The sequence below is a fragment of the Podarcis gaigeae genome (genome assembly GCF_964106915.1).
Source record: "Podarcis gaigeae genome assembly, chromosome: 13".
In the NCBI taxonomy this organism is placed as follows: domain Eukaryota; kingdom Metazoa; phylum Chordata; class Lepidosauria; order Squamata; family Lacertidae; genus Podarcis; species Podarcis gaigeae.
Genome location: NC_139689.1, coordinates 1,269,520 through 1,293,423, shown reverse-complemented (window position 1 = coordinate 1,293,423; position 23,904 = coordinate 1,269,520). Strand labels below are relative to the sequence as shown.

The 23,904-nt window shown below is 51.8% G+C and overlaps 2 protein-coding genes across 2 annotated transcripts in view; both read right to left on the bottom strand.

Moving 5' to 3' along the window:
• LOC310828943 (2-acylglycerol O-acyltransferase 3-like) overlaps positions 1-20,804 on the bottom strand; it is a 57,835-nt gene extending 37,031 nt beyond the window's left edge. Inside the window, exon 1 of the mRNA XM_083707050.1 lies at positions 20,595-20,804. The gene's annotated coding sequence lies outside the window, so the exon portion shown is untranslated. The remainder of the gene's footprint in view (positions 1-20,594) is intronic.
• LOC310828994 (2-acylglycerol O-acyltransferase 3-like) lies at positions 9,057-17,530 on the bottom strand. The gene is made up of 5 exons (XM_083707128.1): positions 17,139-17,530; positions 16,579-16,783; positions 14,831-15,002; positions 9,921-10,123; positions 9,057-9,394 (listed from the first exon to the last, which is right to left on the bottom strand). The coding sequence occupies exons 1-5, from the start codon at positions 17,187-17,189 to the stop codon at positions 9,240-9,242; spliced, it is 786 nt and encodes a 261-aa protein (XP_083563254.1). The 5' UTR covers positions 17,190-17,530; the 3' UTR covers positions 9,057-9,239.
• Positions 20,805-23,904: the final 3,100 nt, after the last annotated feature.

Here is a 23,904-nt window from a genome sequence, read left to right as displayed (position 1 = left end):
TGGCCATCAAGGTGGCCTTTGAGGTCTGGCGTCACCATTTGGAGGGGGCACGACACCCGGTGGAGGTGAGAACCAACCACCGGAACCTGGAGTACCTCCAGACCACCCGCAAGCTGAACCAAAGGCAGATCCAGTGGGCATTGTTCTTTTCCCGGTTCCAGTTCCGGATCCGCTACATCCCTAGCTCCCAAAACCAGAAGGCGGATGCCCTGTCCCGGAAATCTGAAGACAATGCAGACACAGTACAGCAAGCAGTACCCACCACGATCCTACCGCCGGCTGCATTCATGGCCACCCAGGAGGCTGAGCCACTGCAGGCTCGGGTGCGGGAACAGCAGTGGGTCGACGCTTGGGCCCAGGAACGACTCCAGGAGCTGGCTGAAGGGTCCAGCCCTCAGTATCCAGGGCTGGTCTTGCATCAGGGCCTTCTGCTGCACCACGGTCGCCTGTACATCCCGCCAGGGCCACTGCGGGCTGAGGTTCTCCGGATGACCCATGATGCCCCAGCAGCGGGGCACTTTGGGCAGTATCGGACCACCCATCTGGTAAGCCGTGAGTTTTGGTGGCCCCGCCTGAAGGCTGATGTGGCTCGCTATGTCGCTGGTTGTGATGTCTGCCGGCGGGCCAAGGGCCCTACCGGACGACCCCCTGATCTGCTTCAGCCATTACCAGTCCCACCATGTCCTTGGCACACGGTTTCGCTGGACTTTGAAGTGGACTTACCCCCGTCTCGTGGCTGTACCTGCCTTTTGGTTTTCTCCGACCATTTCACTAAGATGGTGCACTGTGCCCCCTGCCCATCCGTACCCACAGCTAAGGAAACTGCTCAGCTGTACCTTCAGCATGTCTTCCGCCTGCATGGCCTACCTGAGCGTGTGGTGTCCGACCGGGGCGTTCAGTTCACATCCTGGTTCTGGCGAGCAATGCACCAGACCCTCGGGACAGAGGTCTGTCTCTCATCAGCCTACCACCCACAGACCGATGGCCAGACGGAACGGGCGAATGCGGTGCTGGAGCAGTACCTCCGGTGTTACTGCAGCTACCAGCAGGATGACTGGGTCGACCACCTGGCATTGGCGGAGTTCGCCTACAACAACGCGGTGAATGCGTCCACCCAGCAGACCCCGTTCCAGGCCAGTTACGGGTATCATCCACAGCTGTTTCCGGATGTGCTGCTGGCATCCACGGTTCCTGCGGTGACGGAGTGGCTTCAGGAGCTCCAGTCCCAGCAACAGCTTTTGATGGAGCAACTGCGCCAGGCCAAGGAGGCGTACAAGGCCTAGGCCGACTGCCACCGCCAGGTGGGGCCGGAACCCCATGTCGGTGACTTGGTATGGCTCTCCACTCGCCACCTCCACCCCTCTCGACCTTTGCGGAAGCTGGACGCCCGTTTCACCGGCCCGTTTCCTATCGTGGACCAGGTCTCGCCTGTAGCATTCCGTCTCCAGTTGCCTGCAACTCTGAAGGTTCACCCGGTATTCCACAGGTCCCTTCTGATTCCGGTGGCCCCACCCGACGAGTTCCACCCGAACCGTCCCTGACCACAGCCAGTTTTAGTTCGGGGGAACCTGAGTACGAGGTTGAACGCATTCTGGACTCTCGATTCCGCAAGGGAAAGCTGCAGTATCTCATAGACTGGAAGGGGTTTGTACCGGAGAACCGTTCCTGGGAACCAGCGGCCAACGTTCACGCGCCTGCCTGCCTCTGAGATTTCCATGCGGCGTACCCCACCAAGCCGGGTCCAGACCCTTGATGGAGGGGGGGTCCTGGGAGGGGGGATGGTGTGATGGCCTGGGATTCCGATTCTGAGAGTGAACCGGAGGAATCCCAGCCGGCACAGGAGTCCCCGCCACCAGGGCCAGCTGAACTGGGGCAAGGCCTGGATTCTGAGGAGCCTGCACCTGTGCCAGATCCTCAGGAGCAAGCACCAGGTGAATCCATTCTGGCCCCAGAGGTGCTTGAGGACTCAGTGTCTACAGGTGAGTCTCCCCCGGGGCCCAGTAACCCTTCAGCTTCTCCTGAACTGCAGAGGCTTAGGGCAGAGAGGCGAAGGGAACTGGTTTCTCCCAGGAGGAGTGCTCGCCTTAAGGCCAGGAGAGGCGGGGCTCCTGGGGGCCGGGACCGCCCCTGGCCTTAGAGAAGATAAAGGTCAGTCAGCCTGGTCCCAGGTTGCGGGAGCAACGTCGTTGTTGAGTACCTGCTCTTACCCGGACCTAGACCTGAACTTCCAGTGTTCCTGTTCCTCGCCCGGCTTCCTGCTTCTGACCTTCCAGTGTTCCTGTTCCCTGCCCGGCTTCCTGCTTCTGACCTTCCCGCATTCCTGTTCCCCGCCCGGCTTCCTGCTTCTGATCTTCGAGTGTTCCTGTCCCCGCCCGGCTCCCTGTTTCGGACCTTGCCTCACATCTTGTGAACTACTACCAGGCTAGTGACTCAGGACTGAACTTGGACTACGGTAACAGTACCTTCCCCCCGGGACCAGCACAGATGCCTTGGTCCTGGGGTCATCGGGAGACGGCCGCCTCCAACGCGGTCAAGGCTCTCCTTTCATCGGACAGTGTGCTGGTACAGTACAGTGAAGCCAGGCCGCTGGTCCTTGCCTGCGACGCCTCACCTTTTGGCATCGGCACTGTCCTTAGTCACCATTTTCCAGACGGAAGAGAAGCACCGCTCGCCTACTTTTCCAGGACGCTATCTCTGACTGAACGGAATTACAGCCAGCTTGACAAGGAGGCACTGGCACCTGTGGTTGGAGTGAAGAAGTTCCATGAATACATTTATGGCAGGACTTTCGACCTCATCACCGACCACAAGCCGCTCCTGGGCCTCCTCGCCGGTGATCGACCAACTCCACCAGTCCTCTCGCTGTGCATGCTGCAATGGACTGTTTTCCTGGCTGCCTACCACTACCGGCTCGTCCATCGCCTGGGGAAATCGATGGGCCATGCTGACGCCCTCAGCCGTTGCCCTCTTCCAGCGTTTGTGGAAAACCCGGCTCCAGCTTCATCGCTCCTCCTGATTGAGGATCTTCCGGCAGTGCCTGTATCGGCTGCCTCTGTGGCCTCTGCATCTGCCCAGGATCGCACCATCAGCCATGTGCTCAACTGGGTGTGGAGGGGGTGGCCACAAGGGCCTTTTGCATCGGAGTTCCAATCGTTCGCAACCAGACAACATGAACTCTCAGCTCATCGCGGCTGTCTGCTGTGGGGAGATGGCGTTGTGATTCCCCAAAGACTCCGTCAGCGCGTCCTGGAGGCTCTGCACGTTGGCCACCCGGGAATTGTCAAAATGAAGGCGTTGGCTCGGTGTTACGTCTGGTGGCCTAACATGGACGATGCCATCACTGCCTGGGTTTCCGCCTGTCAAGCGTGCCAAGAATCGAGGCCTGTGCCACCAGCAGCGAAGTGACACACCTGGGAGATTCCCAAAACACCCTGGTCGAGGGTGCACATCGATCTGGCCAGCCCCTTTCGCGGCCGGACCTTTATGGTAGTGGTGGATGCCTAATCCAAATAGCTGGAGGTCGCCCTGATGCCCTCCACCACTACCGAAGCTGTCATCCGGGTGCTGCGAGGCCTGTTTGCAACGCATGGGTGTCCTGATGTCCTTGTCTCCGACAACGGACCGCAGTTCACGTCAGGCACTTTTGAGCGGTATCTTTTGGGACTGGGCATCCGCCATGCCCTAACGGCACCCTTTCATCCATCCAGCAACGGGCAAGCGGAAAGAATGGTGCGCTCGGCAAAAGAGGCACTGGGGCGCTTGGACCGGGGAGACTGGCACGAGCGGGTCGCCCAATGCTTGTTCGTGCAGCACATCACCCCTCATGCGGCTACAGGGCGGAGTCCTGCCGAACTGCTTATGGGCCGCCGCCTCAGGTCCCTCCCCGCTCGACCGGACTTTGCCGTGGCACCCGGACTTTGCCGTGGCGGAACCCCCAGGCTGTGCCAACGCGCCACAGTCATTTGTTCCAGGAAACCAGGTCTTTGCCCGGAACTTTGTGGGGGACATTCCTTGGGTGCCAGCCACAATAGTGGGAGTCACTGGACCTCGCTCGTATCAGGTGGCATTCGAAGACAGACGCTTGTGGTGCCGGCACATAGACCAGCTTAGGTGCAGGGTTGGGGACTTGGACACTACTGTGGTGCTCCCAACTGCACTCGTGGCTCCGGAACAGACACTTACAGATGGCGAGGCTCCACCTACACCTCTCTCGCAAACTGCCAGCGTGGAGCCGAACCAAGCCACTTCAGAGGGTCTGCCAGACTTACCACAGACTCAGACCACTCCACTTGCCGAGGCTCCACCCACAGCAGCGGATCCAGGGGACTTGGTTTCAACACCACCTAGGGTCGCACCACAGCCTCAGCAAGAACTGTGTGGCCCTCCGGACTTGGCTACCAGTCCCCGGCGGTCTGGCAGAGTTTCCAAGCGCCCAACTTATTTAAAGGACTATGTTGTTGGACATGTATCACTGTTGGTCTAAGTATGGGAAATGTAACCGATATGCTTTTGTGCCTAATTGAACCATTATGCGTAGTGCTGTATATAATGAAACCATTACGATTGTAACTAACGCCTTATCTCGGTGGGGAGGGGTGTTATGTACTGAAGTTCTCACCCTGGGCCAGCAGAAGGATACTGTAGATAGTTATGCAAATAAAGGATCGAAAGTGACGTTCAGTGATTGGATGGATATTGTAGATAGTTATGCTAATGAAGGATCGAAAGTGACGTTCAGTGATTGGATAGTTTTAGAAAATGGCAACAGTTACATTGTTCTGGAGCTCTATATAAGCAGGCTGACTGAGGCCTTCAGTTCTGTTCTGTTCCAGCTTACAAATAAAGAGCTGCTTTGGAAGAATCACTGTGTCGTCTGATATGTTCGCCCCCAACTTAACAGATTTGTAATCTTTGTTTCAGTTTGTAATCTCTATTTGAGTTTGTAATCCTTCTCAGAATACTTACTTTTGAATGGATTAGTTTTGGTTACAATTGACTATTGATTTGCGAGTAGGGACCACTCTCACTACTGAAACTTATATTGGCCAGAGTTCTTGGTGTGCTTTTTTCTTGGTATATTTAATAACAAGAACTCCAACTTATTTAACGTCGTTCTCTACCGACTCAGCCTTCCCAGGTTTGTGGAAATCATCAATTAAGTCAATAAAACCCTGTTGTATGAATGGAAAGCGATGGAAAAACACTGTAAATATCCAAACAAACTGTTTTATTTTGTACAGGAGGGTAAAACAAGAAATGTTGTTGTTGTTGTTGTTTAGTCGTTTAGTCAATCCGACTCTTCGTGACCCCATGGACCAGAGAACGCCAGGCACCTCTGTCCTCCACTGCCTCCCGCAGTTTGCTCAAACTCATGCTGGTAACCTCGAAAACACTATCCAACCATCTCGTCCTCTGCCGTCCCCTTCTCCTTGTGCCCTCCATCTTTCCCAACATCAGGGTCTTCTCCAGGGAGTCTTCTCTTCTCATGAGGTGGCCAAAGTACTGGAGCCTCAGCTTCACAATCTGTCCTTCCAGTGAGCACTCAGGGCTGATTTCCTTCAGTATGGAGAGGTTTGATCTTCTTGCAGTCCATGGGACTCTCAAGAGTCTCCTCCAGCACCAGAATTCAAAAGCATCAATTCTTCGGCGATCAGCCTTCTTTATGGTCCAGCTTTCACTTCCATACATCACTACTGGGAAAACCATAGCTTTAACTATACCAGGGGTCTGCAACCCGCGGCTCCGGAGCCGCATGTGGCTCTTTTACACCTTTGCTGCGGCTCCGGGGCGGATACTAGCGAGGGGAGGAGGCGCATTGTGCGCCCCAACACTCCCCACTGTGGTGGGCGCTATACTGGCTGTGACGTCGCATGGGGGCCGTGCGTGCGTTAGTCACACACCGTCCCGACGTCACCTGCCCGCCCGCCCGCTACATTGTAAGCTGGTCACTGCATTGAAAGGGGGCATGTACGCTGGTCACTGTTTTGAAGGGGAGTGAAGAACACACACACACAAAAAGGTAACTTGTTAATTTAACGTTTATTTCTATGAGGAGGAGTAATTCTGAGGGGTCAAACAAAGAAATAATAATAAAAAGTGACAAAAAAGTTATTTTTATAATGACGAGTTTTGCGGCTCCCAGTTTTTTTTTCCTTCGGAAATGGGTCCAAGTGGCTCTTTTTGTCTTAAAGGTTGCAGACCCCTGAACTATACGAACCTTTGTTGGCAAGGTGATGTCTCTACTTCTCAAGATGCTGTCTAGGCCTGTCATTGCCCTTCTCCCAAGAAGCAGGCGTCTTTTAATTTCGTGGCTGCTGTCACCATCTGCAGTGATCATTGAGCCCAAGAAAGTAAAATCTCTCACTGCCTCCATTTCTTCCCCTTCTATTTGCCAGGAGGTGATGGGACCAGTGGCCATGATCTTCATTTTTTTGATGTTGAGCTTCAGACCATATTTTGCGCTCTCCTCTTTCACCCTCATTAAAAGGTTCTTTAATTCCTCCTCACTTTCTGCCATCAAGGTTGTGTCATCTGCATCTCTGAGGTTGTTGATATTTCTTCCGGCAATCTTAATTCCGGCTAGGGATTCATCCAGCCCAGCCTTTCGCATGATGAATTCTGCATATAAGTTAAATAAGCAGGGAGACAAAATACAGCCTTGTCGTACTCCTTTCCCAAAACAAGAAATACATGAGCATAAATAAAGTGTTTCTGAGCCGCAGTGATGGGCAGAGCAGGGGTGGCCATGATCCCAGAAGCAGAAGAGCACCAACTCGGACCTTTTCCCCTCAGCTGTCAATGGGCCACCTGACCTGATAAAGGACAGACAGAAAAATAATACTGTATACTCACCATATTGGCACAAGAGAGTGGATGAGCAGAACTGAGCCGACATAACTGTAATGCCAAAAGGAACGTAAAATATTTGCTCTGAGAGGAAAAGGCAGGCAATACACTGACAGCTTGACTGACAGCTGACAGGTCATGGACTCAAAGGTCTGTCTGTCACTCCACCTGTTTTATGGCAGGGCATGAAGTTTGAATGAAGCTTCTCTGAAATGAATTGTGGAGGGGAAATGTAACTTCTAAAAGGAGTTATATGCCTTTGTTTGGGGCTTATTCTTTCCGGGCTTAGAGGTTGAAATCTTATCGCAAGAATAAAGACAAGGCTTAATAGCTGCTTCTCGCTTCCTCTACCTGGCTGCGGTCTCTTGATTTATCCTGACTGGGGAAAGGGCCCCGCGGGGGGCACTGCAACCAGGGGTACCCAGATTTCAAGTCACCTTGGCAACCAGGAAAGGACGATGGGGCTGAACAGCCGCTTTTTGCTGGCATTTATTTCTCTGACCTGCACGAAGACCTCGGGGATAACAGTACCCAGATTTCCACTCAAAACCAGGGTGCAAACTGGGGGTTGCCTTGGGGCATGCACAGAGTGCACACGATGGGTGGGCAAAGGGGGATGCTGAACCGCAGGCACTCTCTCCCATCCCTTTTGGCCTGAGACTCCTGGCACCCCCCCCCCCCCGCTCTGCCTCCACCCGACCCAGGCATGTCCTGCGTTGCTCCTGCAGTCAGAGAAGGGTCCTTGAGCCCCTCGGGAAAAATGATCCCCAAGCCCAGCTTAAAGGTAAAGGGACCCCTGATCCTTAGGTCCAGTCATGGCCGACTCTGGGGTTGCGGCGCTCATCTCGCTTATTGGCTGAGGGAGCCGGCGTACAGCTTCCGGGTCATGTGGCCAGCATGACTAAGCTGCTTCTGGCGAACCAGAGCAGCACACGGAAACGCCGTTTACCTTCCCGCCAGAGTGGTACCTATTTATCTACTTGCACTTTGACGTGCTTTCAAACTGCTAGGTTGGCAGTAAGCCCAGCTTACCCTCCCTCTTTTTCCTGGCCAAAGAGCAGGGCCCCTGTTAAGGAAAAATCTGGGTGCGAGGCTGCTCAGTCCCCCAGCTCATGGGGCAGAGCCCGCGGGTCCCTGCAGAATAAAGGAAGGAGTCCAGCCAACCGGAGCAAATAGCTGTAGACCAAAGTTTATTGCGCAGTAGGTTCAAAGAGCAAATTTTGAACCCCGAGGATGGGGTGACAAAGACTTTTAAAACTTTCCCACCATATCCCAGAATACAGTTCGTACAGCATCGTTGCTACATCACTGACATGTCACAAAAGGGGAGGGGTTAACCTTGGCAAACATGCCCAGACAAGTCCTTTGTACAAGATTAGCATAAGCAGACATGGCAGGGCAAGACTCAGGTATAAGATGAGCATAGACAAATATGTCTTAAGAGCCCACCACCCAAAAGTACAATAGAAGTTCCTTTGCATGTCTGGAGCCTGAGGCGAGTCAGGGGATGAGATTTGGCTTCCTTTGGCTAACAATGAGCCCAGCAATTGTCACCTCTGGGAACTTCCTGGAGTCTTCCGTGTAAGAGCTAGGCCTGCTTGTCCAAATGATCTTTTCTCTTGCAGACAGGCAAGCTCCTAGCTGCTCACCCGGAGGGCATGTGGGCAGCACTCTCAAGCCAGCGCCATGGATCCAGGGCCTGTCAGAAGCTTGGCCTACACCCGAGTAAGACCCTGGCAGAGAAACATGCCCGACTGGCATGTTCTCTCCCTCCTGATCGATCGTTCGAGAGCTTCAAAAGCTTTCTTCAGCCCAGACCGATGCCAACCGACACCGGCACACTTAGGGATCTGCAGAGTATGCACATCATGCGTAACAGAACTCAGCATTTTGGCTAATCTACTTTATTTACATATAAACACAGACGGAGCACTGCAACATGGCTCCCTCTCTCTCCAGCATCAGACAGCAAAGAGGAAGAACAAAGGACAATAGTCCCACTTCATGGAACAAAGGAACACAAACATCCTGTCTCCGTCACTTCCCACTCTGTGGAGTCAAAACATACAGCGTCATGTAAAAGACAACAATCCCATGACGGCAGTCATGGAGCAGGTATTCTAACAGGGCCACGGCCTGCTTCTCTGGCTGCCGGGCCCTGCAGACCTCGTCTTAATAATGCACGTGTGAATGAGACAACCAGCCTTGGGCTCCGCAGGCGAGCACAAAAAGGGGGTTCGGGCACCAAGGACCCAAGATCAGACATCAGGCACGGCGCTTTTTATTGGAAACGGTATGTACAGATGGGGATGGGGGAACAAAGACTCCCGTGTGTCTCCTCCTATCACAACCTTGCGTCCCCTGATGCTGCTTCGGGTCAAGTCTGGGTCCCTCTAGGTGACGAGGAGCTGCTGGGAGGCCAGGAGGCCGCAGGATTCTTTATGGGTGTCAAAGAGCTCCTTCAGGGCCTTGACATAGAGAGCGTGGAAGCTGTTCACCTCGTCCTCGGTGGGGCGCGGGCGGAGCGGGACCGGGATAGGCTTCCCCACTGCAGGAAGGAGAAGAAGCATGGGCGGTTGGGGAGTCTGCTCTGCCCCTTGCCTCCACCCCATGGCAGCCAGGGCCTCCCCACCCCGGCAGCTTTGCACCCTGGCCTTGGGTTTCAGGGGTGGCTTAAGTGCAGGAATGGAGGGGACCCCAAGGGTCATTTAGCCCAACCCCTTGATTAATGGCCAACCAACCTCTGCTTAGAAACCTCCAAGGAAGGGGAGAAGGAAGTCGGTGTGTGTGTGCACGCACACAAGCAATCGCAGCTCCCTCCATAGCAAGCCCCATAAAACGAGGCGGCTCGTTTGATTTCTGCATTGCAGAGGGGTTGGAGTAGATGACCCTTGGGGGTACCATTCAACTCCACAGGTCTCCGATTCAGTTCTAAGGGCGAAAGGGAGATGCACTGCTGTTTTATATGATGCTGAAGAGTTTATGGCTCTTTGCAAGCAGGTTGGTGAGTTGGGGGGATTTTGGGGTGCAGGGAGAAGGCTAAGGAAGGAACGAGGAGCCTTGTGGGTCCTTACCCACCACCGTGAGGGGGGCAGCCATGGGCTGGATCCCCCAGGAGCTGCTGGAGAAGAGGCCCCTCCCGCTGAAGAGACAAGGGGCGAAGCCGATCAGCTGCTTGAAACCGAGCTGGAGGCGGCGAACGAAGCTGCCCTCGGGGAACTGGATCAGTCGGTAAATGTCATTCTCCCCAAAGGTGTAAACGGGCACCAGGTCAGCCCTGCGAGGAGGAAGAGGAGGAAGAATTTACTTTCTGTTTTGAGAGAGGGAGAGACAGAATGTCGCTGCGCTCTCCCGGGTCGTTGATTTATTTTGCTGCTGTACAATAAATCGCTTCTTAGATTAGGAGCTGCGTACGAGGGTTTCTCTGCATGCCTCTGATTCCTACACACACACTTGCTATCTGTTATGCTCTGCTGAAGCCAGGAGGAGCAGAGCGGCGCATCAGAAGAGTCCTGGACGCCAAAGCACTTCAGCTGTTTGCAGTCTAAACAGACATTCAACAGAAAAAGTTATGGCTCATAACTCACAGGTTATGGAGTCAGCCGCCCCGGTGATTTGGCCGGCTCTTGAGAGGGTCCATCACAGAACCACAGCAGGAGCCAAAATCAATGTCACCAGAAGTTTGTTTGAGCTGAGGCTACATCCGGGGGACAGCATCAGAGAACATGTGACAAAAATGGTGGCTGTGTTTAACTGACTGAGACAGTTAAACGTGAATTTTCCAGAAGATTTGAATGTTCACATTCTTCTGAGCTCACTAGACAAGAGTTATGACAATTTGTGCCTAACTCTAGAAGCCATGCCCCCTGCTGACCTAACGTTGCAGTTTGTCTCGGGTCGCCTATGCGATGAGGAGGAACATCGGCAGAGGGGCGGCACGCAGGCCCAGGCAGTCCTGCTTCCAAGAGTGGGGGGGGCAGTGAAAGAGGACACCGTGAAGGCTTTTGCTACGAGATGTTATCGTTGTGGCTCGGAAACCCACCTGTGTAAACAGTCCCAAGGAAGCTGCACAGAATGCCTCCAAGGCCATTGCCCCGGGCAACCAGATTAGGGGAACGGCCCAGCATGGGAACGCAAGGAAAGGTCCCAGGGGAACTGAGAGAGATGCAACGTCACGTTACTTGGCAGTTTCCATAGCAACAGTGAAGGACAGCGACCAGAGCAACGTACAGCGCTGGGTAATTGACAGCGGAGCCAGTCATCATCTGCTGCCATCTGGTGGCCAAATGCAGAACTGCAGAGCTGTTTCCAAAGGAAAAACAGTCACGCTTGTTGATGGATCCAAGAGAAAGCTGACAACTGTTGGCTCTGTTTTTGTTCCTTTTTTGCAGGCTGAACTGGAAGCATTTGTGGTCCTAGGGATGAAATGTTGTCTATTGTCTGTGTCTTCTTTAGTTAGAGATGAGTTTAAGGTTTGCTTTAAGAATAATGCATGCTCTATTTCCAGGGGCGGTACTGGAACACTGAACAACATTCAGTGTCAGGCTATTCTGGAAACATCTCAAGCAGGTAAGGGTAACACTGGGTCAGCACAGGCACAGTGTGCAAATGTTCCCACTCACTATATGTGTCATCATTTGTGGAACAGGAGGATGTCCCACTGCATTTGGGGATATGTGAGAAAAATACCAGGGTGCACTGAGGGATGCAAAATGAAGTCATGTGCTAAGTTCCTGGATTGCAGAGCATGCAAGAAGGCAAAGGTAAAAATGAGCAGTTATCCTAGGTCTGACAGCGTAACCAAGAAACCTTTTGAGTTGGTTCATGCAGATATTTTGGCCTTATGCCTTTTTGCAAGTCTGGGTGCGGCTAAATAGGTTTTAACCTTGACAGATGATTACTCCAGAAACAGCTGGGTGATACCTCTGAAGGACAAGGGTGAAGCTGCCACCATGCTGAGGGAGTGGGTCACTGCAGTGGAACTCCAATTCTCACTGAGGGTTTCCAGTTTCCAATCAGACCACAGTGGGGAGTTCACTACGTTGCAGAATTACTTTCACCAATAAGGGATACGTCACAGTTTGACGGTTCTGCACTCACCACAGGAAAACGGGGTGGCAGAAAGGCGGAACAGAACGCTCCAGGAAGCGGTGGAAGCAATGCTTTTTGACTCAGGCTTACCACAACGCTTCTGGGTGGAAGCTTGGAAAAAGGAGAATTTCACTCTGAATCGTTCCTACAACTCTGTTGTAGGGGGCGCATCCTATTTTCTCTTGCATAGTAAGACACCAAAGGTACATTTCTTTCGTGTGTTTGGGTGTGAGGCTTTGGTTCTTGTGCCGAAAGCTAATGCAGGAAGGGTGGCCCCAGGTCCCAGAAAATGATCTTTTGTGGGAATGAGCCAGGGACAAAGGGGTGGAGATTCGCTTATCCAGAGGGCAACCAGTCACAGGTTCTCGTCAGCAGGAGTGCTGAGTTTTGTGAGCAAAGTGGGTGGACAGGCATCCATGGGAATCCTGACATTCTCTCAGAGTTTGCTTGACTCTGCTGAAGAGGGAGAGTTAGTAACTGAACCTGCTGAGGATCAGGTTCAGGAGCAGGAGAGGAATGACCATCTCCAGTTCCTACCAGTCCAGCTAAGTTCAGAAGACACAGTCAGTCAGAGGGGGAGTCCTCTGAGGACAAGGACACACGTGCTGGTCCCAGTACCTCAGGGTGAGAGGGGGCATCTGACGTAGTGCCAAGGCGTTCTGCACGCACTACAAAAGGGAAGCCACCCAAAAGGTTCTCAGTCACTAGCGTGTGGGTTGGTTTGGCTCAATGCGAACCAGAAAGTTTTGAGGAAGTGCAACAGTTGCCTTAGGCAGAAGCCAGGAAATGGCATGAGGCAATGGAGAACGAGTTGAACTCAATGAAGTCTCTAGGTGTGTTCTCCACAACACTGCCAGCAGGTAAACAGGCCATGAGCTGTCATTGGATTTACAGAATTAAACCCATAGCATCAGGAGCACCACAGTACAAAGCTAGGCTAGTAGCTAGAGGTTTCATTAAGAGAAAAGGGCTGCATTACACTGAAGTGTATGCTCCAACTTCTAGGAGTGAAACTCTGTGCTTGCTACTAGCAGTTGCTGCCCAGAGGGGTTGCCAGGTACATCATTTTGATGTGGATGTTGCTTATTTGAACTTGGATCTGAAGGAGGATCTGTACATGCTACCTCCTCCAGGGTTCGAGGGCAATAAGCCAGATGTAGTGCAGAAGTTACACAAATCCATCTATGGCCTCAAGCAATCAGCCAGAAACTGGAATTTGTGTCTGAATGAAACTTTGGAAAGTATGAGTTTCCGGAAGAGTCTTGCAGATAGCTGCCTGTACCTGAAGGGGTATTGGGAGAAAAGCAATAACAAACCTAGACAGCGTCTTAAGAAGCAGAGACATCACCTTGCCAACAAAGGTCCGTATAGATAAAGCCATTATTTTCCAAGTAGTGATGTATGGAAGTGAGAGCTGGACCATAAAGAAGGCTGATGGCCAAAGAATTGATGCTTTTGAAGTATGGTGCTGGAGGAGACCCTTGAGAGTCCCATGGACTGCAAGAAGATTAAACCTCTCCATTCTGAAGGAAATCAGCCCTGAGTGCTCACTGGAAGGACAGATCCTGAAGCTGAGGCCCCAAGACTTTGGCCACCTCAGGAGAAGAGAAGACTCCCTGGAAAAGACCCTGATGTTGGGAAAGATGGAGGGCACAAGGAGAAGGGGACGACAGAGGACAAGATGGTGGGACAGTGTTCTCGAAGCTACCAGCATGAGTTTGACCAAACTGCGGGAGGCAGTGGAAGACAGGAGGGCCTGGCGTGCTCTGGTCCAGGGGGTCACAAAGAGTCGGACATGACTAAATGACTAAACAACAACAACCTGAAGGGGTCAGGAGAGACAGAGGAGCTAGTGTTGGTGTTTGTTGATGACACCATACATGTGGCTAAGACTGGTAAACAGGTGCAAGGTTTTGCCAAAGAACTTGAAAAGCATTTTAAACTCAAGAACCTAGGACCGGTAAAGGTGTACCTAAGCGTCCAGGTTGATAGAACCGAGCACAAAAGTTTCTTTCTCAGTAAGAAACGCAAGATTGAGCAGTTGCTTGAGAAGTTCAGGATGGCTGAGTGTGCAGGGGTCAGAACACCCATGGAAACGAGCTATGTGAAAGACACTCAGCTCGGGGAATGTTCTGAGTTCGAAAACGCTGAGATCCTTCAGTCAGCTCTAGGGAGTTTGTTGCATCTTTCCCAATGGAGCAGACCAGACATAGCATTTCTCCAAATCTGCTCAGCAGGGAAGCTACAAAGCCAGTGTGACTGCCTGGAATGGCATCAAGCGAGCGCTGTGGTATCTGCAGGATAGCAAAGATTTCTGCCTCAAACTGTCAGCTGAGGGTGACACACAGCTCACATCCTGGACTGACAGTGATTGGGCAAATCTTGGGGATAGGAAATCAGGGTCTGGGTTGGTAGTGAAGTTTGGAGAATCTCTAGTAGGGTGGAAGTCCCGAAAGCAAAGTCTCATTGCGCTTTCCTCTACAGAAGCTGAATTCAGCGCGTTGTCAGAGCTTTGTAGGGAACTGGAGTTCTACAAGTGTTTGGTCCAAGAGATCTGTGGGGAGTGTTGCTTGCCCATCACCGTTTGGGAAGACGATCAACCCTGTTTGACGTTGGCAGAGTCTGGACAGTTCAAGTCCAGAACTAAACATTTAGACATACGTTTCCAAAATGTATGTCAGAGTGTCCAGACAGGCTTAGCAAAGCTGAAAACGGAGGGGAAATGTAATAAAAAAATTAGACAGCAAGGAAGGGCAGGAATCTTCAGTCCTTGCAATTGCTCATTGGGGCAAAATCCACTGGGAAGCACAGCCATGCTCACGAGGCCCAAGATATTGCTGACCTGCACCCAACATGCCCCCCAGACCCCCGCTTGCCCCCTCGGTGCCCCTACCCGTGTTGCAGTGCCAGGCGCACGAAGCCCTTCCTCCCGTGAAGGAGGACGCGATGCTCTCCGGGGGCACTGTCCAGGGACTCGGACGTGCCCCCTACCACGATGACCACCGCGTGCCCGGGGGGGCCACTCAGGAGGAAGTCCAGGGAACTTTTGCTGACTGGGACCAACCCTGGAAATGGGAGGAAGCAAAGGTGCTTGTGGGTGTGATTCATCTCCAGGGGTTCCCTGCTTTGCAGAGGGTTGGACTAGAGGACCCTCGCGATTCTCCTCCAACTCTGAAATTCTGTGAGTCTATTCAAGGGCAACAAGGTCGCTGGCAAAGGATCAGCGTGTCTGGAAGTAGTTGGAGGAGAGACGGTGGCTAACAGATTAAGGCTGAATCCTGACAAGACAGAAGTACTGTTTCGGGGGACGGGAGACGAGCTGGTGTGGGGGGGACTCCCTGGTCCTGAATGGGACAACTGTGGCCCCAAAGGACCAGGTGTGCAGCCTGGGAGTCATTTTGGACTCACAGCTGTCCATGGAGGCGCAGGTCACTTCTGTCTCCAGGGCTGCTTTCTACCAGCTCCATCTGGGACGCAGGATGAGACCCTCCCTGCCCACAGACTATCTCGCCAGAGTGGCGCTTGCTCTGGTTATCTCCCACCAGGACTACTGCAATGCGCTCTATGTGGGGCTACCTTTGAAGGTGACCTGGAAACTACAACTAATGCAGAATGCAGCAGCCAGACTGGTGACTGGGAGACCACATAAAACTGATCCTGAAAGACCTATATTGGCTCCCAGGACATTTCTGAGCACAATTCAAAGTGTTGGTGCTGACCTTGAAAGCCCTAAACGGCCTCAAAGGCCCAGGAGACCTGAAGGAGCGTCTCCACCCCCATCGTTCAGCCCGGACACTGAGGTCCAGCTCCAAGGGCCTTCTGGCGGTTCCCTCCCTGTAAGAAGTGAGGTTACAGGGAACCAGGCAGAGGGCCTTCTCAGTAGTGGTGCCCACCCTGTGGAACAACCTCCCATCAGGTGTCAAAGAGAAAAACAATTACCGTAGATTATGGTGTATTAGGCGACTGGGCAGCTGCCAATTTGGGGGGTTGACTTAATATGGCCAGTCTTATACGCGGCAGCTTTGCTGGGCAGCAACAGTGGGCGGTGGGCTCCACTCCACACCAGGAGGAAGCCCCCCAGCACAGCTGGCTTAGCATCGCTGGGCAGCTTCCTCCCGGCGTAGAGCCTGCCACCCGCTGCCGCTGCCCAGCAAACCCATACCCAGCGTATAAGACGACCTCTGACTTTTTGGGGAATTTTTCCGGTGTTAAAAAGTCATCTTATATGCCAGAATCTACGGTATCTGACTTTTAGGAGACATCTGAAGGGTGCCCTGTTTAGGGAAGTTTTTTATCGTGTTTTATCATGTCTTTAATATTCTGTTGGAAGCCACCCAGAGTGGCTGGGAAAACTCAGCCAGATGGGCGGGGTATAAATAAGAATAATTATCTTCCTCATCACCACCATCATCATTTGCACAAACAAACGCCCCTTTTCATTTGCACAGGAGCAAACAATGGCAGGAAAAACAGGCATTCTTGCTGGGGAATTCTATTCCCAGGGGCGCTAGAAGGGCATTCCTGAGAGTGGGGTGGTTCCTCCCATTTGATGGGCCAGGCAGGGTTCTTGAAGATGGTCCTTAGGGGAGGGACCACCCAACTTCCCCACCCCCCAACCATTCCTCTCTCTGTTGGCCTCACCTGAGCCCATCAGGTAGTCCCGGAAGACGGGTATGCGAAACAGCCCTGCGAGGGCGGCCAGGCTGGGGCGGAGGCCAGGGAAGGTGCGGGAAAAGCCGGTGGCCTCGGTGCAGAAGGCGGAATAGGCCCCCGCGCAGATGATCCCGTGGGGGTGGGAGCCCAGGACGTAGTTCCGCGTTGGGGGCAGCTCGGCCGTCTTCACCAGCTGCAAGGCAAGAGGGGCGAGGCATTTGGCATTTGGACCCCCACCCGAATGTCACATTCAGAGGCAGTGCGCAGATTCCATGGCCAGCAGCCTTTGACGGCTGCCACCTCCTCCTCTGTGATCTGGTCTCCGGGGGTTCCAGAGACCCTGGGCATCCTTCGGAGGAGGCAGACCCTCCTTCGCCCTGCCAGCCCCCTTCTCACACCTGAATGTCACATGCAGAGGCGTGCCCCGCTTTCCATTTGTGGGCATGCGCAGATTCCATGGCCAGCAGCCTTTGATGGCCGCCACCACCTCCTTCTCCGTGATCTGGTCTCCGGGGGTTCCAGAGACCCTGCCAGCCCCCTCCTCATACCTTGATGGGGAAATAATCCCGGTGGAGCTCCCAGACTCTCCAGCGCCTCATCCAGTCACAGCGGCGCCCACCTGCGAAGGGAAGGGTTCAGGCAGGGGACGGAGTCAGAGAACTGTGGGGTTGGAAGGGGACCCCCAGGGGTCATCCAGCCCAACCCCCTGCATTGCAGGAATCACAACTGAGGAATCCCTTGCAGGTGACCACCCAACCTCTGCTTAAAAATTCATTTAATTAGTTATGACTCACTGATGCTTAATTTTAGTGTTTATTATTGGATTCCAATGGATTATTGCATATTGCTTTACTTGGTATAAATTATTTTAAAATTATTGTGACTTTTTATGTAGGATCTGATTGTTACTATTAATACTTGATGTTTTATTATTATTGTTTGTGTGTGTTGGAAGCCGCCCAGAGTGGCTGGGGCAGCCCAGCCTGATGGACAGGGTATAAATAAAATTATAATCAATCAATCAATCAATCAATCATGATGAGCAAGATGCTCCTTGGGGTCCCTTCCAACTCTGATTCCATGTTTTTTTTTTTTTTTTGGGGGGGGGGTTATTTTGATTCCTGTCAATTACAGGATTTTGTGTGTGTTTTTATAGCAAAATTTAATAAATAATGATAAATACATGAATAAATGCGGCTGATTTTTCTGCCCTCCATACGGAGAGAGAGAGAGAGAGAAATGAAATGCCTTCTGCCGTTGTGTCATTTATTGGAACCTGTCTTGGAAACTAGATAACAGTAAATAGCAGAGACGGAAACAGGTTTGGGATGGTCGCACGCTGCCCCAGTGGAAGGGGGTGAGCTGGAGGAGGAGGGGCAGGGCGAGGCAGCAGCTCCAGCTGTGTGGGTCTGGGTGTGGGGCTCAGCACCCTTCTCAGACAAGGAGAGGCGCCTTTTACCTGACCTCTAGGTAGGGTTGGGGGCAGTGCCGGATTTACCTATAAGCTAAACAGGCTATAGTTTAGGGCCCCAGTCCCTTGGGGCCCCCCAAAAAAATTAAAGGAAAGAAACCTGGATGCAGATATCCGAAATATAAGATAAAAAACAAATAAAATAAAACCTACCTACAGGAACAGCATTTTCTGTTCTGTCGGCTCCTGTGATGTAAGTCATGGGCCCCGCCTGCTAGCCTGCTCCCTTAATTATCCCTGGTTTGCTCATTTCTATACATAGGGTACCTACGATCTGCATCTGGGACGCGGGTGGCGCTGTGGGTTAAACCACAGAGACTCGGACTTGCCGATCAGAAGGTCGGCGGATCGAATCCCCGCGATGACGGGGTGAGCTCCCGTTGCTCGGTCCCTGCTCCTGCCAACCTAGCAGTTCGAAAGCACGTCAAAGGGCAAGTAGATAAATAGGTACCGCTCTGGTGGGAAGGTGAACAGCGTTTCTGTGTGCTGCTCTGGTTCGCCAGAAGCGGCTTAGTCATGCTGGCCACATGACCCGGAAGCTGTACAACGACTCCCTCGGCCAATAAAGCGAGATGAGCGCCGCAACCCCAGAGTCGGCCACGACTGGACCTAAGGATCAGGGGTCCCTTGACCTTGACCTTACGATCTGCATGGACTGCTTGCATGGCTTGAGATACCTATGAGGTCCGTCAATTACCTTATAGCATATATTCAACACAAAAAACACTGACAATTTGTTGTGGACAAAGGACAGCTGGACATATAAAGGGCCCCATCACCTTCAGTAGCTTAGGGCCTCATCAAACCCCAATCCGGCCCTGGTTGGGGAGAATCGAACTCACCTCTCTCTGGCATATCCCAGTCGAAGATCCACCAGGCGAAATACAGAATGCTGATAGGCCAGAAGGAGGTGAACAGCAGGTAGACCAGGAGAACGGAGAAGAAGGGACCTGGGGGGGGGGGAGGGAAGGAGATTCTGTGGAATCTTGTTTTTATGTTGGATGCTGGATATGTGATTGCCAAATTCTGATTCGAAAAACCAAATAAATATTTTTATTTTTATTTTTAATGAAACCAATATCACAATGTGGACATCAAACTGGTTGTGGATGATATATCAATATATCGCCCAACCCTACCCACAAGCAGCGCTGGGATTCAGAGCCCTGCCTGGGACCCCAACCCCAATTTCACGGGACCCCCGAGGATGTGATCTGAAGCCCCCCTAAACCCAGAAGAACATTTTAGGTTGGAAGGGGCACCCCAGGGTCATCTAGCCCAACCCCCTGCGGTGCTGACTCCCTAGTCCAGACTCACCTGGCCCAAAGCTGCTTTGGAAAGAAGAGGGGGGTTGTCTTTTGGGGGAGGTGGTGAAATAAAAAAAAATAGGTCTTTTATATATATATATATATATATATATATATATATATATATATACACAATACATGTTCATAAATGTACCAAGCAAACACGTACATAAATATATAAACCACATGTCTGAAGCAGCACAGGAAAACAGCCCTGGAACCATTTTGGCTCCCAAACTGACCAAACGATTTCTCTGCAAGGTCGAAGGAAAATGGAAAAGCCTCCCAATTCTCTTTCCCTTCACAAATCCTGTCTTAAGGGTATGTCTGTGTGTGAATAGGGTGTGAGCCTGTGACCTGGCTCAGGAACTGAGTATTTGTCATTACAAAAGACTGGCCAGGCTCCCCAGGGTATCCAATCAAGTGAACATTAACAGGTGACCTGGCAGACAGGAGGTAAACAAGGCACTCAGATTTCTGTTGTAGACCGCCATTTCTGTGATGTATGTATGAATGTTTCTGGGGGTGGTCTTGGACTCCAGGGCGGGCAATTTAAAATGTCTATATAAGGGTGGGTATACCTTTGTTCAGGGTCCTCCTCCTTTCCTGCATGAGAGGGGAGCACCCCGTTGCAAGAGTTCAATAAAGATCAGACTAGCTGCTTTGCTTCTCAATATTCTCTGCTTGGCCTCTGTTCTTTTCTCTGACTGATGGAGAACCTGCAAAGGACTCTCTAAGGGCTCTTGTGTCCCCCATAATGGGAAAAGGGCAGTTTTCCTTCTATTACAGGGGCCTGGCCTGCCAGAGGACCTCCCAAGGGCCATGGCCCCAGGAAGAAGGGGAGGCCAAGCTGCCCCCTTCCCTGAGCACCCCCTGCCCCCCTCCCTCCTACCCCAGCTCCCAACTTACCAAAGAAGAGGAAGGTGAGGACCCACTGGAAGACGCTAAGAGCCTCCAGGTGTTTCTTCAGAGCCATCTTCTGACCCTGGGTCACAGGAAGAGATCCTGGGGAGAAAATCCACAAGGGGAGGGGAGTTGGGGGGGATGTGCAGCAGGACTGCAGCCAGGAGGGGCCCCTGCCTTGGCAGAAGGGAGAAGACGCAGGTGTGTTCAGCACAGGAGGCCTCTGACCTGCACCCCAAAGCCCAGCTGCTCCCCTTCAGCAGTGCCCTCAGGAAGGGGGCAGCATGTGGGGCAGGAGGAGGAGGAGGAGGAAAGAGGCTCACTGGTCCAGGAGAAGATGTTGTCTTGCCCGCGGCTGCAATGCACAAGTCTGTCTCTCTGCCACCTGCACTTTGGTAGCCAGGTGAGTTGGCAATAAGGATGCTGCTGTCACCCAGGTGAGGCAAAAAGGACCTGGCTGAGCTCTCCTCCTCCGAAAGAAGACAAGGCATGTCAGATTCGTTTCTTTTGACTCCCAGCCCTGCCTGGCACCTGCCTTGCTGGCCCTCGGCTCCCTCCCCTTGGCCCTCATCCCAGGGCCGCCCCGCCCTCTTGGCCCACAAGACAAAGGTTGGGTTGCCAGGATCGATTGCCCCATCTGCCCGCCTCCCTTCCCCCAACCACAAAGAACAGAGGAAGCTGCAGGGCAGCCTCTCTACAAATTAGCATTTATATATCCCAATACTTTCCTCCATAAATCTGTAAGCATCAGATATTGCATAAGGAGACGCTTCAAAGAGGCTTATTATCAAATAAACATCAGAAGCCTGGAGGGCCTTCGAAATTCTGGGACTGTCCCTGGAAAATCAAGACACTTGGAGGGTATGGCAGGAAACTCTTAATCTCAAGGTCGCGGGTTCGAGCCCATGCTGGGCCAAAGGTTCCTCGTTTTCATTTTCAATTTTACAAAGAATCAAAATACAAACATCATATTTCTTTGACTCCCCCCCCCCCTTTGTGGATCCTTAGGTTACAATTTTTGTCCTGCATCTCCTCTCTGACTCCAGTTATTATAAGTCCTTACTCCAATCCATGATTCGAATTTTTACTACACGTTTTCTGTCAAACCTACGAAGGATTGTTGTTGTTTACAATAATTTTTTCCAAATGCATTTTAAACTCTCCCCATTCTTTATTGAAATTTGATTCTTCCTGGCTCCCGATTCTTCCGACGAATCCTGCATTGCGGGGGGGGGGGGGGTTGGACTAGATGACCCCCCCCCCAGGTTCCCTTCCAGCCCTACAATCCTATCAGTGGTTTTAAGTTGCCCATATATACAATAATAGAATAGCAGAGCTGGAAGGGGAGGGTCACTAGTCTGGAATATTTGGCCCAGCGTGGGGCCGAACCCATAACCCAGGAATGGGGAGGTGGGTTGGCTGGGGGTGGGGAGAGAGAGGAAAGAGACTCCAGCCAGGAAGAGCAGGGTTTTTAAGGAAGGGGGGGAGGAGAGGGGGAAGACTGAATTCCACTTACCGTATTTTTCGCTCCATAAGACGTACTTTTTTCTTCCTAAAAAGTAAGGGAAAATGTCTGTGCGTCTTACGGAGCGAATGCGTGGTCCCTAGAGCCAAATTGCCCAGGGGAAAAAGCAGATCATGCTTCTTTTTTTGAAAGAGGGAAGTGGGTGTTGAAACAAAGCCGCTGATCGGTGGGATCGGGAGGGAGGTAAGGGAGGCTAGATATAAAGGAGGCTGCCTGGGAGGGGGGAGGTAAAAGCCCATGGATCCTCAGGAATTTTACATTGGGTCACCCCAAATTCACCACCAGATCACACAGCATGTCCATGGCTACAGCCTGCACCCAAAAAATCACGCACCCACTGTTTTGTGGGGCCGCAATGGTGCAAAAACGTGGTTACAAAGCACAGTTCCACATGAATCCTCAGGATTATTGCATTGGGTTGTAGCCTTTGAGCCCTTTCCCACGGGTTGGGTGTGCATTGCTCCCGTCAGCGAGCCAAGAAAGTTGCGAGAAGGCTGGTCAGGTGGATGCGCTCCTGGCGGCTAGGTCATCTTTTCCTGAGAAGAGGAGAAGGCTTTGTTCCTTTCAGCTACTTTGTGTTATGCTTTGTGTTATACAGCAGAGCTAATGCATTTTAGGTTTGCATCCCCAAAGAAAGAATTTGGGAAGTCTTGAGGCCTAGTTGGGGTGACTACACACTAATTGGGGTGACATCACAGTCATGATTTGGGTATCCTGTCCCTTCATTCCCCCCTTTTGTTTTGGACAGCCTTCCGTCCCATGGAGGCACTGGCTGATATTCTCGGGCTAGTGCTATAATCTGGGGCCGAACCATTCCTGACACCATTTTATGCATCATATTTTGCAAGCATTGCAATAAGCAAGGCACACAGGAGCAGAAAAGAAGCAAAATTATCAATGGGCCTGGTGACATCATCAAAAGTCCTCTAGGTTTGGAAGCCAATCAGTCCACCAGGACATGTCCCATCCGTTCCAAGTAGGGACAGGGACATGGGCCACTTTTTCAATTTCTGCTGCCAAATTTCGAATAGCTTCAGCATGGTCAGAGATGTTAAAGCAACAGGCCCCTCCTGTCACATTTAATGCAACACAAAACCCGCCCTGTCGCGCCAGGCGAAAGTCCAGCCCTAAGCGGAGCTGAAGGACTGCTGTGTGCGTCTCATCTATTATTATTTTTTTATAAATATTTATTAAGATTTTTAAATACAAGTGCAGAAATAGTAAACAATATAACATGTATCATAACATAGTTTCATAGCTTCTTTGGACTCCCTCACGTCTCCCGCTCCCACTTACATCATTGTAAACTTTTGCCAGCAATTTATCATCTTGTTTACATTCTTGTGTCCCATTCATTTAAATATAATCTAATAATTCTCCAAAAGGTTTATATTTTCCTCAATCTCACTTATCATCCTAATTCCATCTAATTTAGTGGTGCTCAATTATTTATGATCTAGCATCCTTCTTAACATTCAACCAAATTACAGTATTTTTGTAAGTAAATCTTAAATTTCTTCCAGTCTTCTTCAACCCTCTCCTCTCCCAGGTCTCGGATTCTGCCGGTCATCTCAGCCAGTTCCATATAGTCTATCAGTTCCATCTGCCATTCTTCCAGTGTGGGTAGATCTTGAGTTTTCCAATGCTTAGCGATGAGTATCCTTGCTGCCGTTGTTGCATACAGGAAAAAAGTTCTGTCCTTCTTGTGTGCGTCTCATCTAATTGGGTAGCGATTAACCGGAGGGCTGTGGCCATGGCATTGGCGACAATCTCTACTACTGCTTGGAGTCTTATTATGCGGTTTAGATTATAAATTGGCCCCCTTGCCCCTGTGATTTTCTCTCCCCGATTCCATGAGGCCGGGTCGTAATGGGCCACTATCCTTTCTGGAGGCCACTGATCCTTGCCCCAATTTTGGGAGCTGCCTCCTGCAACTGCTACTAGGTCAACCGAGCGTCTCCTCCGACGGGGTGCAGTGGCAATTGGCTCATAAATCCACATGGGAGGAATTAAAGAGGCTGGGAAACACACTCCATACCATCCCTTTGGGAGGATATGATAAGCCAGCTTTCCACACACCCAATACACATCATGTCCTTGAGCAGAGA

Bases quoted from the DNA above. Each gene is read 5' to 3' on its own strand.
- LOC310828994 (XM_083707128.1), bottom strand. From the start codon at position 17,189: ATGAGGCGCTGGAGAGTCTGGGAGCTCCACCGGGATTATTTCCCCATC. The intron at 10,124-14,830 runs GTAGGGGCACCG...TCCTCCTCGCAG, and splicing joins CGCCTGGCACTGCAACACGG to GGCTGACCTGGTGCCCGTTT. The intron at 9,395-9,920 runs GTAAGGACCCAC...TCCTTCCTGCAG, and splicing joins TGCCCCCCTCACGGTGGTGG to TGGGGAAGCCTATCCCGGTC.